General features: G+C 46.4%; 1 protein-coding gene across 1 annotated transcript in view; it reads right to left on the reverse strand.

The window, feature by feature from the left end:
* Window positions 1-10,173: 10,173 nt before the first annotated feature.
* Window positions 10,174-13,719, reverse strand: part of LOC138262262 (trimethyllysine dioxygenase, mitochondrial-like) — a 304,888-nt gene continuing 301,342 nt past the window's right edge. The window contains exon 8 of the mRNA XM_069212135.1: window positions 10,174-12,640. Within this exon, the coding sequence (XP_069068236.1) occupies window positions 12,509-12,640 (132 nt within the window). The 3' untranslated portion in view covers window positions 10,174-12,508. The remainder of the gene's footprint in view (window positions 12,641-13,719) is intronic.

Raw genomic sequence — 13,719 nt, forward strand, 5'->3', positions numbered from 1 at the left:
AGGAGTCACAAAGTTGGTAGAAAGGTAGCTTATTATCCAGAGATCTCCCCATTTGTTATTTGATATAAATCCATTCAGTATTTTTTCAGATATTTAAAGAAAACCAAATTTGTACATCTGGGCGGAGCCTAAGCACAGTCTAATGGTGAGATCTGATTGGATTGCATTGCAATGGTGGCTATTGTTTAATGTATTGAGTGCAGAGGTTTGCTACATACTGCTTCTTTGTTTGGTTGGCCTTTCCTCCCTCATGCCAGCTGTTCAGGAGTGTCAGCTTCTGCTCACTAGCCATCTTAGCTCCCTTCCCTTCTTCCCTTCTGCACACAGCCATCTTAGCTCCCTTCCCTTCTTCCCTTCTGCACACAGCCATCTTAGCTCCCTTCCCTTCTTCCCTTCTGCACACAGCCATCTTAGCTCCCTTCCCTTCTTCCCTTCTGCACACAGCCATCTGGGGTCACGCTGGCCGATTTGGCTGCATCTTTGACTTACCTGATCTCGGGCCTGATAATTTGGGAGCTATATTTGAGACCGCATTGGGCTACGTGCATAGTCTATTGCCAGCGTCAGTTTGTTGTTCCTGCGTGGGGTCCACACTTGTTTTACTTTGAAAGCTCCCCTTGATGCCCTTAGCCCCAGAGCAGGCATGGGCTGCAACAATTACTTCATAGGATCATCCCGAGAAGCAGACAGTTGTGGTGGGTACAGTGCTACCTCCTTTTTTCTTGCAACTTGGGGATACTCACCCCTTCTTACCAAGTGTATTCTTGGTCCTTATCCCCTCCATTGCATGGTGGGTAGAGTACCTCGATGAGGCTGAATATGATAATTATCTTCCTCAGGAAGAGCTGGGCCAAATTCAGAGGATGATGTTATTGAGGCCTTGGATGCCTCCATCCAGCACTCTGTAGGAGGCTGGCCTGGTTTGTAGTGGGTACCTTGGGTACTTACACCTTATACCTGGATCAGTTATCCCTTATTAGTGAAATATAGTAGTTTTCTAGCAGCATTGTCTGATAGAGATAGCGGTAGCAGAGCAGCTTAGGCTGAACTAGGAGACATGCAAAGCTCCTGCAATACCAGTTATAGTTACACAGTACTTATACACAAGTAAAGACAATACTGAGTGTTACCAAAAATAAACATATCTATTTGGGTGACACAGTACCAAAAATCTCTTAGAGACCATACTCTTTCTGTAGGTAAGTATTATACACAATATATACACTAGACACCAAAATTAGACAAGTAAATAGTCATAGAACAATAAAAAGAATAGAAAATGCTATAGATTACAATGGGAGAAAATAGGTCTAGGGGCAACACAAACCATATACTATATAAGTGGAATGCGAATCACGAATTCCCCCCTAGACAAGTGTAGAGTGTGCAGGATTGCTGGGAGAGTAAGAATACAGTAACGGTAAGTAAATTACCCCACTCCAGAGCCCAGGAAAGCAGGAGTAAAGTGTTGCAATTTTCGTTAGGACACACTACACATCATGATTGGAATTTTGCAGCAGCCAACCAAGTCTGCAAAGAACAACTTCTGGATTCCTGGACCAGAAGATCTGCAAAGCAAGGGGACCAAGTCCAGAAGTCGAAAGAAGTTCCAGGAAGGACAGGAGCCCCTGCCAACCCAGAAGAGGGTGCAAAAGAAGAGTCCACAGTTAGTCAAAGACTGCAGAAATGCACCCTAGGAAGATGCCAGCAGGTTATTGCATGATGCAAAAGATTTCCCACGAAGTAAAGATTGTTTCAGATGTGATTTCATGTTGGAAGTCACCAACAAGCTTTGGCTACGACAAAAGTGTGTTTTGCATCAAAATGGCACTGGATGGACCCAGGAGGGACCTGGGAGCCTCAACTCTGTGTGAGGAGGAAGAGGGGGCTCTCCGCACTTTAGAGAGCCCTCAGGATGCCAGCCAGCACCCCCGGAGGTCCCAGAACATAGGGACAAAGGAGGTGGAAAACACGGTTGATGCAGCACAACACAGGAAGTTCCCACGCCACTGGAGAACAACTCAGCGAGTTGAGCATCACAGGATGGAATGCTGGGGACCTGGGCCAAGCTGCACATCAAGGAATTTTGCAAATAGTGCACAGAGGCCTCCGGAGGTGAAGAAGACACAGTACACAGGGGTACCATCCCTCTCAGGGAAGGCACGGTCTTACTGCCTCCAAATTGCGTCAGCAGGACCTCAGGACAGTCTATGATGTCCACCCTCTGTGTCCTTAGGAGCTCGCTCGTCACTGTGAGAGGAGTCCCAGGGTACTGGTCATCATCTTGGAAGGTGCCTGCTTGGAGCAGGGGAGTGACTCTGTCACTCCACGGGAGATTTCTTCAGTCCTTCTGGTGCAGGATGAAGACAGGGAGTCCCCAGAGTGTGCACACCATGGAAACTGTTGCAGTTGCTGACTTGGAGCTGAGGTTACTGAAGAAAAGTGTCTCTTGTAGACACTTTGTTGCAGTTACAGCGTTTCTTGGAGCAAACTGCAGTTGATCCGAGGTCAGAAGAGTCTGAAGTTGTTGCTGAGGATTCCTGAAGGAAACTTGCAAGCAGAATCTGAAGAGAACCCACAGGAGAGACCCTAAATAGCTCTGAGAGGGGAATTGACTACCTTATCAGCTAAGGACCAATCAGGAGGGGGACTCTGACGTCAACTGCTGGCACTGGCAACTCAGAGCCCTCCAGAGTGCCCCCACACCTTGCAAAACAAGATGGCTGAATTCTGGGACACACTGGAGGAGCTCTGGGCACTGCCCCTGGGGTGGTGATGGACAGGGGAGTGGTCACTCCCCTTTCTTTTGTCCAGTTTCACACCAGAGGAGGGGAAAAGGGATCCCTGAACCGGTGTAGACTGGTTTATGCAAGGAGGGCATCATCTGTGCCCTTCAAAGCATTTCCAGAGGCTGAAGGAGGCTACCTCTCCCCAGCCTGTAACACCTATTTCCAAAGGGAGAGGGTGTAACACCCTCTCTCAGAGGAAATGCTTTGCTCTGCCTTCCTGGGACTCGGCTGCCCAGACCCCAGGAGGACAGAACCCTGTCTGTGAGGTGGCAGCAGCTGTAGCTGCAGTGCAAGCCTCAGAGAGCTGGTTTGGCAGGATTAGGGGTCATGGTAGAGCCCCCAGGATGCATGGAATTGGCTTCCCAATGCCAGATTTGGAATAGGGGGACGATTCCATGATCTTAGACATGTTACATAGCCATATTCGGAGTTACCATTGTGAAGCTAAATATAGGTATTAACCTATATGTAGTGCACACATGTAATGGTGTCCCCGCACTCACAAAGTCTGGGGAAATGGCCCTGAACTATGTGGGGGCACCTTTGCTAGTGCAAGAGTGCCCTTACACTTAGTAACTTTGCACCTAGCCTTTAGCAAGTGAAGGTTAGACATATAGGTGACTTATAAGTTACTTAAGTGCAGTGAAAATGTCTGTGAAATAATGTGTGCATTATTTCATGCAGGCTGCAAATGCAGGTCTGTGCAAGGGTTTGTCTGTGTTCCCTATGGGTGGCAGAAGAAATGCTGCAGCCCATATGGATCGCCTGGAATCCCAATCCCCTGGGTACCTAGCTACCATGTACTAGGGACTTATAAGGGGGTCCAGTATGCCAATTGAAATTGGTGAATGAAGTCACTGGCCTACAGTCACAAATTTAAAAGCAGGGAGAGCATAAGCACTGAGGTTCTAGTTAGCAGAGCCTCAGTGACACAGTAAGGCACTACACAGGCATACACATTAGGCCATAAACTTGGAGCACTGGGGTCCTGACCAGCAAGATCCCGGTGAGACAGGCAAAAACATACTGACATACAGGTAAAAATGGGGTTAACATGCCAAGGAAGATGGTACGTTCCTACACACTCCATAAACAAGGGTTTGGCGGCAGCTTTGAAATCCATCATCGCCCAATTAGAGCAATATGCCAAACGGTAGGGATGCATAAAGTCTTTATCTTCCAAATCCTCTTCGATACGTCCCTTAAAGCTAAGAGCAAATCCAGAGGCTGGCCTCATGATGAAGCATTTTCTTCGTTGTCTCAAAGGCCCACGGGAGGTCATGAATATTGTGCTCCTTGAAGCAGTCGGATCCACCACAGGCTATATTCTGATTCTGACTTTGATTCTACTGGGTCAGATATTACTGATCAAGAGTCCAGCCTTCATCCTAAGTACAAGAGACACTCCTCCCCTGGTTGCTCTCAGCCTCCTACTGCCTCACCTCTCACCGCATTCACCTTTACCTCAGAGGACATAGCCCACCCTGGGTCTTTGGATTGGGTCCCAGAACAAGCAGTGGCAGAATACATTCATGGCAAGTTGCGTAAGACTATTGATAAAGAGGTGCATATCCGATTGTAGGCAGAATGTCCCAGACCTGATTTGCAGGATAAGGTGGCACTCACACCAGAAGTTGATCCTACCATGATAACCTTCTAGAGAAAGTACACCAGGGCCCCAAAAAAAGGGGATTGACAGGGCATGACATGCATGTCAAGAAAAACTGCAGAATGTAGTTGTTCCTCTGGCAAAGATTCTAGAGATGGCCCTGAGGGCCAAAGATAAAGGGGAGATTTTTGAACTGAATATTTCGGCTGGGTGCTCCCAGTGAGCCATTTGCCTCTTAGGGAATGCAAATTGTGCCATCTCGACGGAGCAACAGAAATCGATCCTTATGAGTATTGGTCCTAGGCTCCCAAATTGGTCTCTGCTGACATGGAACACTTGCAGAGGGTCTTCTCTTTGAGATGAAGTTCATGTAAGACATAGGTAAATGTGTTAACACGTTTACAGCCTTGGACAAGCCCCAAACCTCCCTAAAAAAGGTGTTTCAGGTGAACCTTTTCCCAGGGTCGGAGGAGGTCGGGCCGCTCACCGGACCATCAGTCATTTTAAGGCACCCAGAGAGGCTCTTATGGATGTCAACAGGGAGGATTCCAGGTCTCCACCATAGGAGGAATGTTTTTCCCTTCCCGAGGCTGATACAGCAAAGCAAGATTCAACAAAGGCTCTGGGAGAAACTTCCAAACAGCAATTCCTCAGGTAAGCCTCAGCGACATGTTGCATGTTTCTTTGGGGGCAGAGTGAGGTTGTTTAGCACACACCGATCAGGTTCCTCTGATGTCAGAAGTCAAGACAGAGCCTCAATGGTGGTTGGGACATGTTGATGCGTGGAATAGCAAGGCCATTTTCCACTCCTAACCGGAGGTCATTATAGAGTTCAATGCCAGCCGATGGGGCTGAGGTGCATGTTGTGAAGGTATATCTACAACAGCAGATGGTCTCTTCAAGAACTAGATAAGCACACCAATTGTCTGGAACTGCTCGCAGAATCCTTTGCTATTCAAGCTCTGTCCCCCAAAATATGTCTTGTTGCATTCTGCTGAGGATGGACAACATCTCAGCAGTTCGATGCATCAAGAAGCTGGGGGGCACCAAATTTAAACTCCCAGCTGAAATGGCCAAAGACTTCTGGCATTTTTGCTTGGACCACAAGATTTTGGGGGTGGTGAAATACGTACTGGGACAGTCCAATGCGATCGTGGACTGGCATTCCAGGTATATGATGGATCCCAGCAATTGCCAACTGCATCCTCAGCTAATCAAACTGATCCAGGATGCTTGGGGGCCTTGCAGCATCAACCTTTTGGTGTCTTGGTTGAACTGTCAGTTGGAGAGGTTTATCACTTGGAGACCGGACCCAAGGGTGACAGCAACCGATACCTTCCTCCAAGATTGGTCGGGATCTCTGAATTATGCCTTTCCTCCCTTCACAATTATTCCAAAGATGGCAACTCAAGTGCAGCATCAGGCAGCGGAAGTGGCTCTAGTCACGCCGTTCTCGAAAGTACAGCCCTTGTTTCCGATTTTGTTGATATTGGCAAGCAATCTTCCTCTACTTCTTTCTTGGAGCCAAGACATGCTCTGGGGACCTCTGGGTGAGTTCCAACCAATGGTAGTGTCAGATCAGTCGTTCCTGATGGCTTAGAGGCTTTGAGACAACAGTGGTGTTTGCCAGGAATTTTTGATGCAAACTTCATTAGTCAAGCATGGGCTCCCTCCACCACGAAACACTGTGCTTAAGCCTGGAGTTGCTGGGTGGGTTGGTGCCTTTGACAGCACGTGGATCCTGTGGAAGCAGATATTGCTGATTTTGTACTTTTTCTGTCACTTAAAGCATCCAAAGGGCTTTCTTGTAGGTCAATAAATAATTCCCATTCCACCATTTCGGCTGGCCATGTGCAGGTAGTTAATGTTTCTGTTGGCATACATCCGGTGATATGTAAATTACTTGAAGGTATCTGGGTTACTAACCCTACGCAACCTAAATATAGCTTTTAGTGGGATGTGAATATGGTATTAAGGCCCAGATTTAAGAGGGCCTACTGCCACTTTAGCACCTCCTAAGTGTCATTTTTTTTTACGCTAAGATGGCGCTAATGTGTCCTTTTCCCAGCACCATATTTACAAAGTGACGCAATGCATGCATTGTGCCGCTTTGTAACCCTTTGTGCTACATTATGCCTGAGCCAGCCATAATGTATGCAAACAGGATGTTCCCCCGTTTCTGGGGGGTGGGGGGGAATGGCACACAAAAAAACTGAAAAAATGTATCTTTGCATAATTTTTTCGGCACTTTTAACGCCTGCACAGAACAGGCGTTAAAAGGGGGCACATCATTGTTTAGATTGGGCCCATATGTACTGTTCAGGGTTAGCGGCAAAATACCTCACAGCACTACTTTTGTGACCTTTGGCATTAGAGGTAGCAAAATCAGTGCCAAGAAGACAGAGGCAGCTCGCCCTGTTCAGCACATGCGCTCCCTTCATGTTCTGCCCATTTGAATAAGTGTAATAAACAATGGAGCGCCAGAAGCTAGAAGGAGACCCCCAGTGGTCGATGTTGTAAACAAAAAAAAATGTTTTACATGTATGTAGTGAGTGTGTTCTTGTGGGAGAGAACGTGTTTGTACAACAGTCTGTCAACACACGTCTTTGTGTGAGTATGTGTATGTCTGAGACTGAAAGTGAGTGGGAGTCAGTGACAGGTAGTGAGTGAGAATAAGTGACATTAAGGGCCATATTTATACTTTTTGACGCACAACTGCGCGAACGTAGTTGTCCGTCAAAAATGTTACCGCCGGCTAACGCCATTCCAACGTGCCATGCGTGTGCCTTATTTATGAAATGACGTTAGCCGGCGCTGCGGACTGGTCTCAGTAAAAAAATAAATGACTCACACCAGGCAGCGCCGTCATATGGGAAAATGGGGGTTGTGCATCAAAAAATGGTGCAAGTCAGGTCTGAGGCAAAAATCAGGCCTCAAACCTGACTTGCGCCATTTTTTTTGACACACAACCCCCATTGATATGACTCCTGTCTTAGCAAATACAGGAGTCATGCCCCCTTGCCCAATGGCCATGCCCAGGGGACTCTGTCCCCTGGGCATGGTCATTGGGCATAGTGGCATGTAGGGGGGCCCAAATCAGGCCCCCCTATGCCACTTTAAAAAAACTGAAAAAAATACTTACCCCAACTTACCTCAACTTCCCTGGGATGGGTCCCTCCATCCTTGGGTGTCCTCCTGGGGTGGGCGAGGGTGGCAGGGGGTGTCCCTGGGAGCAGGGAGGGCAACTCTGGATTCCTTCCGAGCCCACAGGTCCCTTAACGCCTGCCCTGACCCAGGCATTAAAAAACAGCGCTCAACAGGCTGTGCGCCGTTTTTTAAGGCCCACCCGCTCCTGTGCGTCACCCATCAGTGTAGTGGGAAAGTGGCAGCAGCATTGTAATCGAGCTGCCACCAGCAGGGGGAAACAGCATGCTCACAAATGCGCACTGTACGCACAGAAGACAGTGCGCATTACAAGGGTATTGGGCAGAGGAACTCCTGTTCTCCACCAGCCTTTTCATGGTGGTGAAACTGCTACAAAAAGGCTGGCGGAGAACCAGATTGTAATCAGCAGAGTGGCGCTGATTTCAGTGCCACCCTGGCTGATTCCAACCTGCACCGCCTTCAGCCCATCAGGATCACTGTTCCCGGTTGAGGCCAGCGGTCATTTGGCGGTCCTACTACCAAACTCCTAATTTGGCGGTCGGATCGCCAAACTTGTGGCGGTCATGATTGTCACCTCAAGTCTGTCAGTCTGTCGACTGCCAGTCCCGTAATGAGGCCCTAGGAGTATTATTGTGCTAGAGTAAGAATAAGTAATAAAGTAAGTTAGAGTGAGTGCAAGATAGTGAGTGAGAATAAATGAGTGCAAGTGATAACTGATAATTAGTCTGAGTGATTGAATGTGAGTGAGTGTGTAGTGCTATAGCTGCTCATCTGACATTGGTCCTTGCAAGGTAGTTCTTAGCTTATAAAGACACCCATGGGCGAGAAGGCGTCACGTTCTCCCCTACACACGGTACGCATAGCAGATACTCCTACTTGTTGGAATTGCCAGGAAGAGATGGGAGACCTTCCTCATCTGCTCTTTTTCTGTAAACAGGTCCAAACATTTTGGTCTGAAGTCTTCCCTCTTATCTCCAAACTGTTCGATAGTAAACCGAGAAACAATTTCTCATATTTAATTTCTGGCTTTCTAGATACCAATATCAAATTGGAAACGGATCGCCTCCTTCTTGACCTGATGCTCACTGCAGCAATCAAGTCAGTTACCGCAAATTGGAAAGCCACACCCAAATCCAGTTTTAAATCTTGGCCAAACTGGTTAACTCAAATACTCGGTGCAGACAACGCTGCTCTTCAACACTCTTCGTGAAAATCCCACTCACAAATTATATGGAACACCTTGGATCATTTTTTTGCTTCCAGCAAACGTCCATGAACAACTTCATCCTTATGCTTTATTCCTAATACCAAGAGCTCAAGCTTTGCCCTTCCAACACATCAGACTATCTGCTCCTCGCAGTGACAGGATCTACACCTTACTCTGTTTCCCTCTTCCTCCCTCATTTCTCTTACTCTCTACTAAGCTACTTCTTCCTTGCACCTAACTATCCAGCTCATAAGTATTGCCCATATATGTTTACAGCGCCTTGTTCTCACCTAGTCATTGTTCTATAGTGGTTTAAGACAAGCGAATTATGTATGTAATTCTGTAATATTATCTACCTGTTCTCTCCTCTTTTGGTTTTCTTTTTTTGTTAAATATAAAAGAATATAATACCTTTTCTGAACTAAAAAAAGACTCTCATGGGATTAAAAAAAAACTGCTGCTAGCATAATTGAGGAAATTGTCAGCATCTTTGGCACCTGTGAAGAATAGTGAGACTGGACTTCTGGAGGTAATTTGTGGCATAATTGGCGCCTTTGGAATACTGCTGGCGCTGGCACACTTGAGGAAACTCTTCGCACAGGGAACATCACGGCGAACTGATGGTGTTGGCTCAGTGCAGATACTTCTACGGGAAAAGAAGGAAAACCATGACGTATGGCTGGAGGCAGCCATGGCCCCCACACTCCCCCGTGCTGATCACAGCTGGAGCCCCTGCCCCCACACCTCCTCCTCCACACGCACAAGCCCCGCACACACTTACCATCTGCTAGGCCCCGGAACAGGAACTTTGCCCAGAATTACCCACAGTTGTCCCCCAGGGTGAGGGGTGCAGCTAGTGTCGTGCTGAATTGATTTAATCCCCCCAAAATCCTGCAGGTTTTCTTGTTCCGAGCTATTACTCTGCATAGGTTGTATATGGAGGAATTTGCGAGCCAAAACTCGCATAACGTGATTTTGCGCCATTCAAAATACAACATTGGGCAGTGAATTCATGCAGCGCTCAGAATAAATGAATCAGTGCCATGCATTTTCCACGTTCACAAGTGTTTTTTTAAAGGCTGAAGGCCAATAGAGAAAGTTGCTTTCTGCATATTTGTTTATCCATCCCACGTTTTCAAAACTAAATTAAGAACCAGTGAGCTTCATTTCTGTTTCAGCAACTTTTAGCGATACTTTAGATAAATATGATGTACAGTAGTTCAGGCTAAAACTAATATAGATGGCAGACAATAGAACTGCGCGCTTTATTCTCAAGGAGGGGTTTAGACAAAAGCCTATGCAATGTTTTTTTATCATTTATAAAGCAGCAATCAATGCAGTTACATGTTTGCTTAGAATTACAAGATGTGTACACCCAGCAAAGTAACCGAAGTCTTTTCACAAACAGTTTAATGCACATCAGAAGTTGTGCATAATTTATTATTTCATGTGGCTTGAAGCGCAAATACAACCGCTGTACAATTTATCACAATTAGATCTTTCCTTTCAGACAACCCCGTCTATTAGGAGAAGCACTGTGGGCTTACAAGAACATAAAGAGGCTTGAAGACCACACATTGCTTACCATTGGTTCCCAAAGGTGAGACCTATTGGCTTTGCCACTGCTTGTTCATCTTTAATAACCTTCCCTCTCCCCTCCCCCCTTGACCGCAGCACAACCTGAACCGACCCCTCACCATCACCCTCATGTGTAGTTTACATGAATCCAGAACTTAAAGAAAAAAATCCCAGCAGCCAATGCACCCATATCACAGCAGCAGCCACAGCATGGACTTCACTTAGGGGTCGCAGTTGCGACCCCTGGCACTGCCCCTGCGACCCCTGGCCTCAGAGGTGGCAAAATCAGTGCCGGAAACACAGGGGCAGCTGTCCTTATGGACGTCATTTGGGGCTGCAGTCCCCTTTTTGTACATTTTGATTACACTAATAGTGAATAACAACATATTATTCACTATTAGTGTAATAAAAACGGTGTACAATTAGCTCGAACATGGCCCTCCCTAGCAGTTGAGGCTAGTAAATAATGTTTTTAAAAGTATCTTGTGTGCATGCATGCAGGTGAGAGTGCCTTTACGGTTGTATGTGTGATTGTGTCTGTATGTGTAAGAATGTGTGTGTGAGTGAAGGTAAAGGTCAAATGGCGTGTGGTGTCACTTACGCTGCCCCTGGTGAGTTGGCATCCATAACCCACAAGAACAGACAGCTGGAAACACAGCCTTCTCTTAGGATATCAGGAGTCCTCCAGCAGACAAGATATCATGGCCAGTGAATGCAAGAGTGAACAAATGAATAAAGGAGTGAACCAATTCAATGGTGATGAGTAAATGCAGGAGTGAATGCTTGTATTAAAGAGCCCGTAGTAAATTGTAGCGTGGTGGGGCGTGGGTGGAAGACGGGGTTTGAGGAGGGTGCTTGAGGGAAAAGAAAGACAGGGTGGAGTGAGGAGCATAACACAGGCACCTGCAGCCCCTACAGAGCCGGGAGGGGCCCTCCCCTTAAGTGGCTACTAAGTCCTTCAGGGGGCTCCATTCAGCCAAAGGCAAATGAACATTTGTCAGATAAGGGAAGCTCAGTGGGTCCTGCTCAAATTCTGGAGGGAGGCCACATCAGAGCCGGGAACTGGGCCTGGCTGCTGTTGGAGCCACAGCCTGAAGAGATTTAACTGGCTGGGTTTCTTGATCCAATGTTTCCACAAACACAAAAAGAACAGATGATGGATGGAATGCTGAACACACCAAACATTCATCCTCCCAGTCACAGATCTGGGTTAAATCCATCATTGTTTTTGCTTGCCATGCCATTCAATTTTGGACCCAGCCATATGCAAACCAATCTTGACCCAGCTCCCCTTGCGTTTCCACATCAAGGAAAAACAGGTGCAAAAATACTGGGCCATTCATGAGAGAATTTGGAATATTTTAGGGATATTAGTGAAGAACACCAGGTGGCAGAGTTTAAAGATGAAGATGACAAACAACACCCAAGTGGTAAGACAACACAAGACTATGCGAACCCGGGAGTAAATCAGTCATTTGAATGCACAAGGGAAAGAATGCAAGAGTGAGTGAAAAGTTGGAATGATAAGTCTATGAGTGAGAGGCTGAAAAAGAGGGAGTGACTGCAGGTGTGTGTCTGTGGGTCAAGGAGGTGTCAATGCAAGAGTGAGTGAATGTCAGAGAGAGCAAAAGAAGCAGAGCGAGTGTGAAGCAATGTGGGAGTAAACTGGATATAGGAACGAATGATCATACAAATGTACAATTATTCATACATTAGTTTCATCATGTACTTATACACCCATACATTCATTCTCTCTGATATGCCTTGTCAAACTTCTTCATTTACTGAAGGATGCTGACAGGAGCTCTCCTGCAGCCAGCTCAAACGGGAGCTAGTCTCCACCAGGAGTTTCTGGTGCCAACTAGCCTCATTTTAGGAGAGGGTATATTAAGGTATGTACAGTGCCCCTCTCTGCTCGCCACTGTTAGAGTTATGTAGGACACGGCGTCCCATGGATGGTCTCTTCTCATAGGTTGTAGTCCATTCCTGAAGCTAGCCCATGTGGTTGAGTCAGCCATTTTCAACAGTGTAATTTTGTGCATTGTGATTGGCTGGAGGGGGATCAGGGCTTCTGCTGGAGAGACGCCCTTGTTTAAGGTCTTCCTCCTTCCTCTCTGGTGTATCCAGCTCATTAGGTTCCACAGGAGGACGTAGGGCTCTTCACACCTTCAGCCCCACAAGCCGAGCCTTGTTCAGCAGGTCATCGCGAAAGAGGAAGTAGCCAAAGAGCCGGCGGGACCCAGTGAAGGACTCGCGACCATGCAGAAGACGCCAGTTGTCCACAAGCAGCACCTGGGGGGGAGAAACAGTAGTGAAACTTCACAAGTGGACAAGGTGAGAGCAGGCTCTGGTCATCGATGGGAGGAGGAGGTGTAGTGGGCGAGGGAGGTGTCAAGGTGGTTCACCAAAGTCTTGAAGGTCTTCATGCACTTGAGAGCTACAGATTCCACCAGGAATGTGCAGGAGTCTGGTCTGAGAACTCAGCGCCTGATCTACAAATTGTATTTTGTGGCAAGTACAGCAGTACTACTGTAGTATTACTTGATACAACATGCAACTCGCAAACCTATTGGTAGAAATATGCACCTCCACCTCCTTCTCTACTAAAGGGCTTATTCATGAAGACAAATTTACATGTGCTGATTTACTCCACGTAACACTTTTTGTGTAAACTTTGGAATAATGTTACACTCAGATATTGTGAATAGCCAAAAGTAGTTAATCTATCCTAGAGTTGGAGGGTAGATTTACACTTGTAGATTCACTTATGTGTAAATTTACCTATTTGAATAGATCCCTTGTACTGATACATACCAAGTACGGGAGGCTGTTCATGAGGTCTCAGACAGGGTGGGCAACAACACAATGGAGAATCTACTTTGGCACTCCATTTGTCCCAGTTATAGCAATAATCTATTCTGCTGCCTCTATTACTGTCCCTGTTCATGATGTGACATGGTGTGGATGTGCTTCCCAATACATGAACGTCAAACAAGTCCAAATACTTGAATCTGCAGTATAAGAGGAATAGAAAATCATACTTTAACTTGGGTAGTGATGATAACAATAATTTTCCTTCTTGTGACATTTCTTTAGACATCAAGATTATTATAGTTTGTTCCCACATGCACAATACTAGACAAAAGTATGTTCATAAAACTGTTCCCTGAGAAACAAGTTGATTTTGAAAAATCAGACATTAACCCAGAACGGTAAGATAGGGATCCTATTTCTTTTATAGGAAATGGTTTGAATGAGAATGAATTTCAAAGGGGGGAGCACAGTTGGAAAAATATATGTGGCAAGGCATGGTTCGAATCTCTAGGGTGGTGCCATCAGATGGAACTAGGAATCAAACTAGATCTTAACAT

The sequence above is a fragment of the Pleurodeles waltl genome, chromosome 10 (genome assembly GCF_031143425.1).
Source record: "Pleurodeles waltl isolate 20211129_DDA chromosome 10, aPleWal1.hap1.20221129, whole genome shotgun sequence".
Classification (NCBI taxonomy): Eukaryota; Metazoa; Chordata; class Amphibia; order Caudata; family Salamandridae; genus Pleurodeles; species Pleurodeles waltl.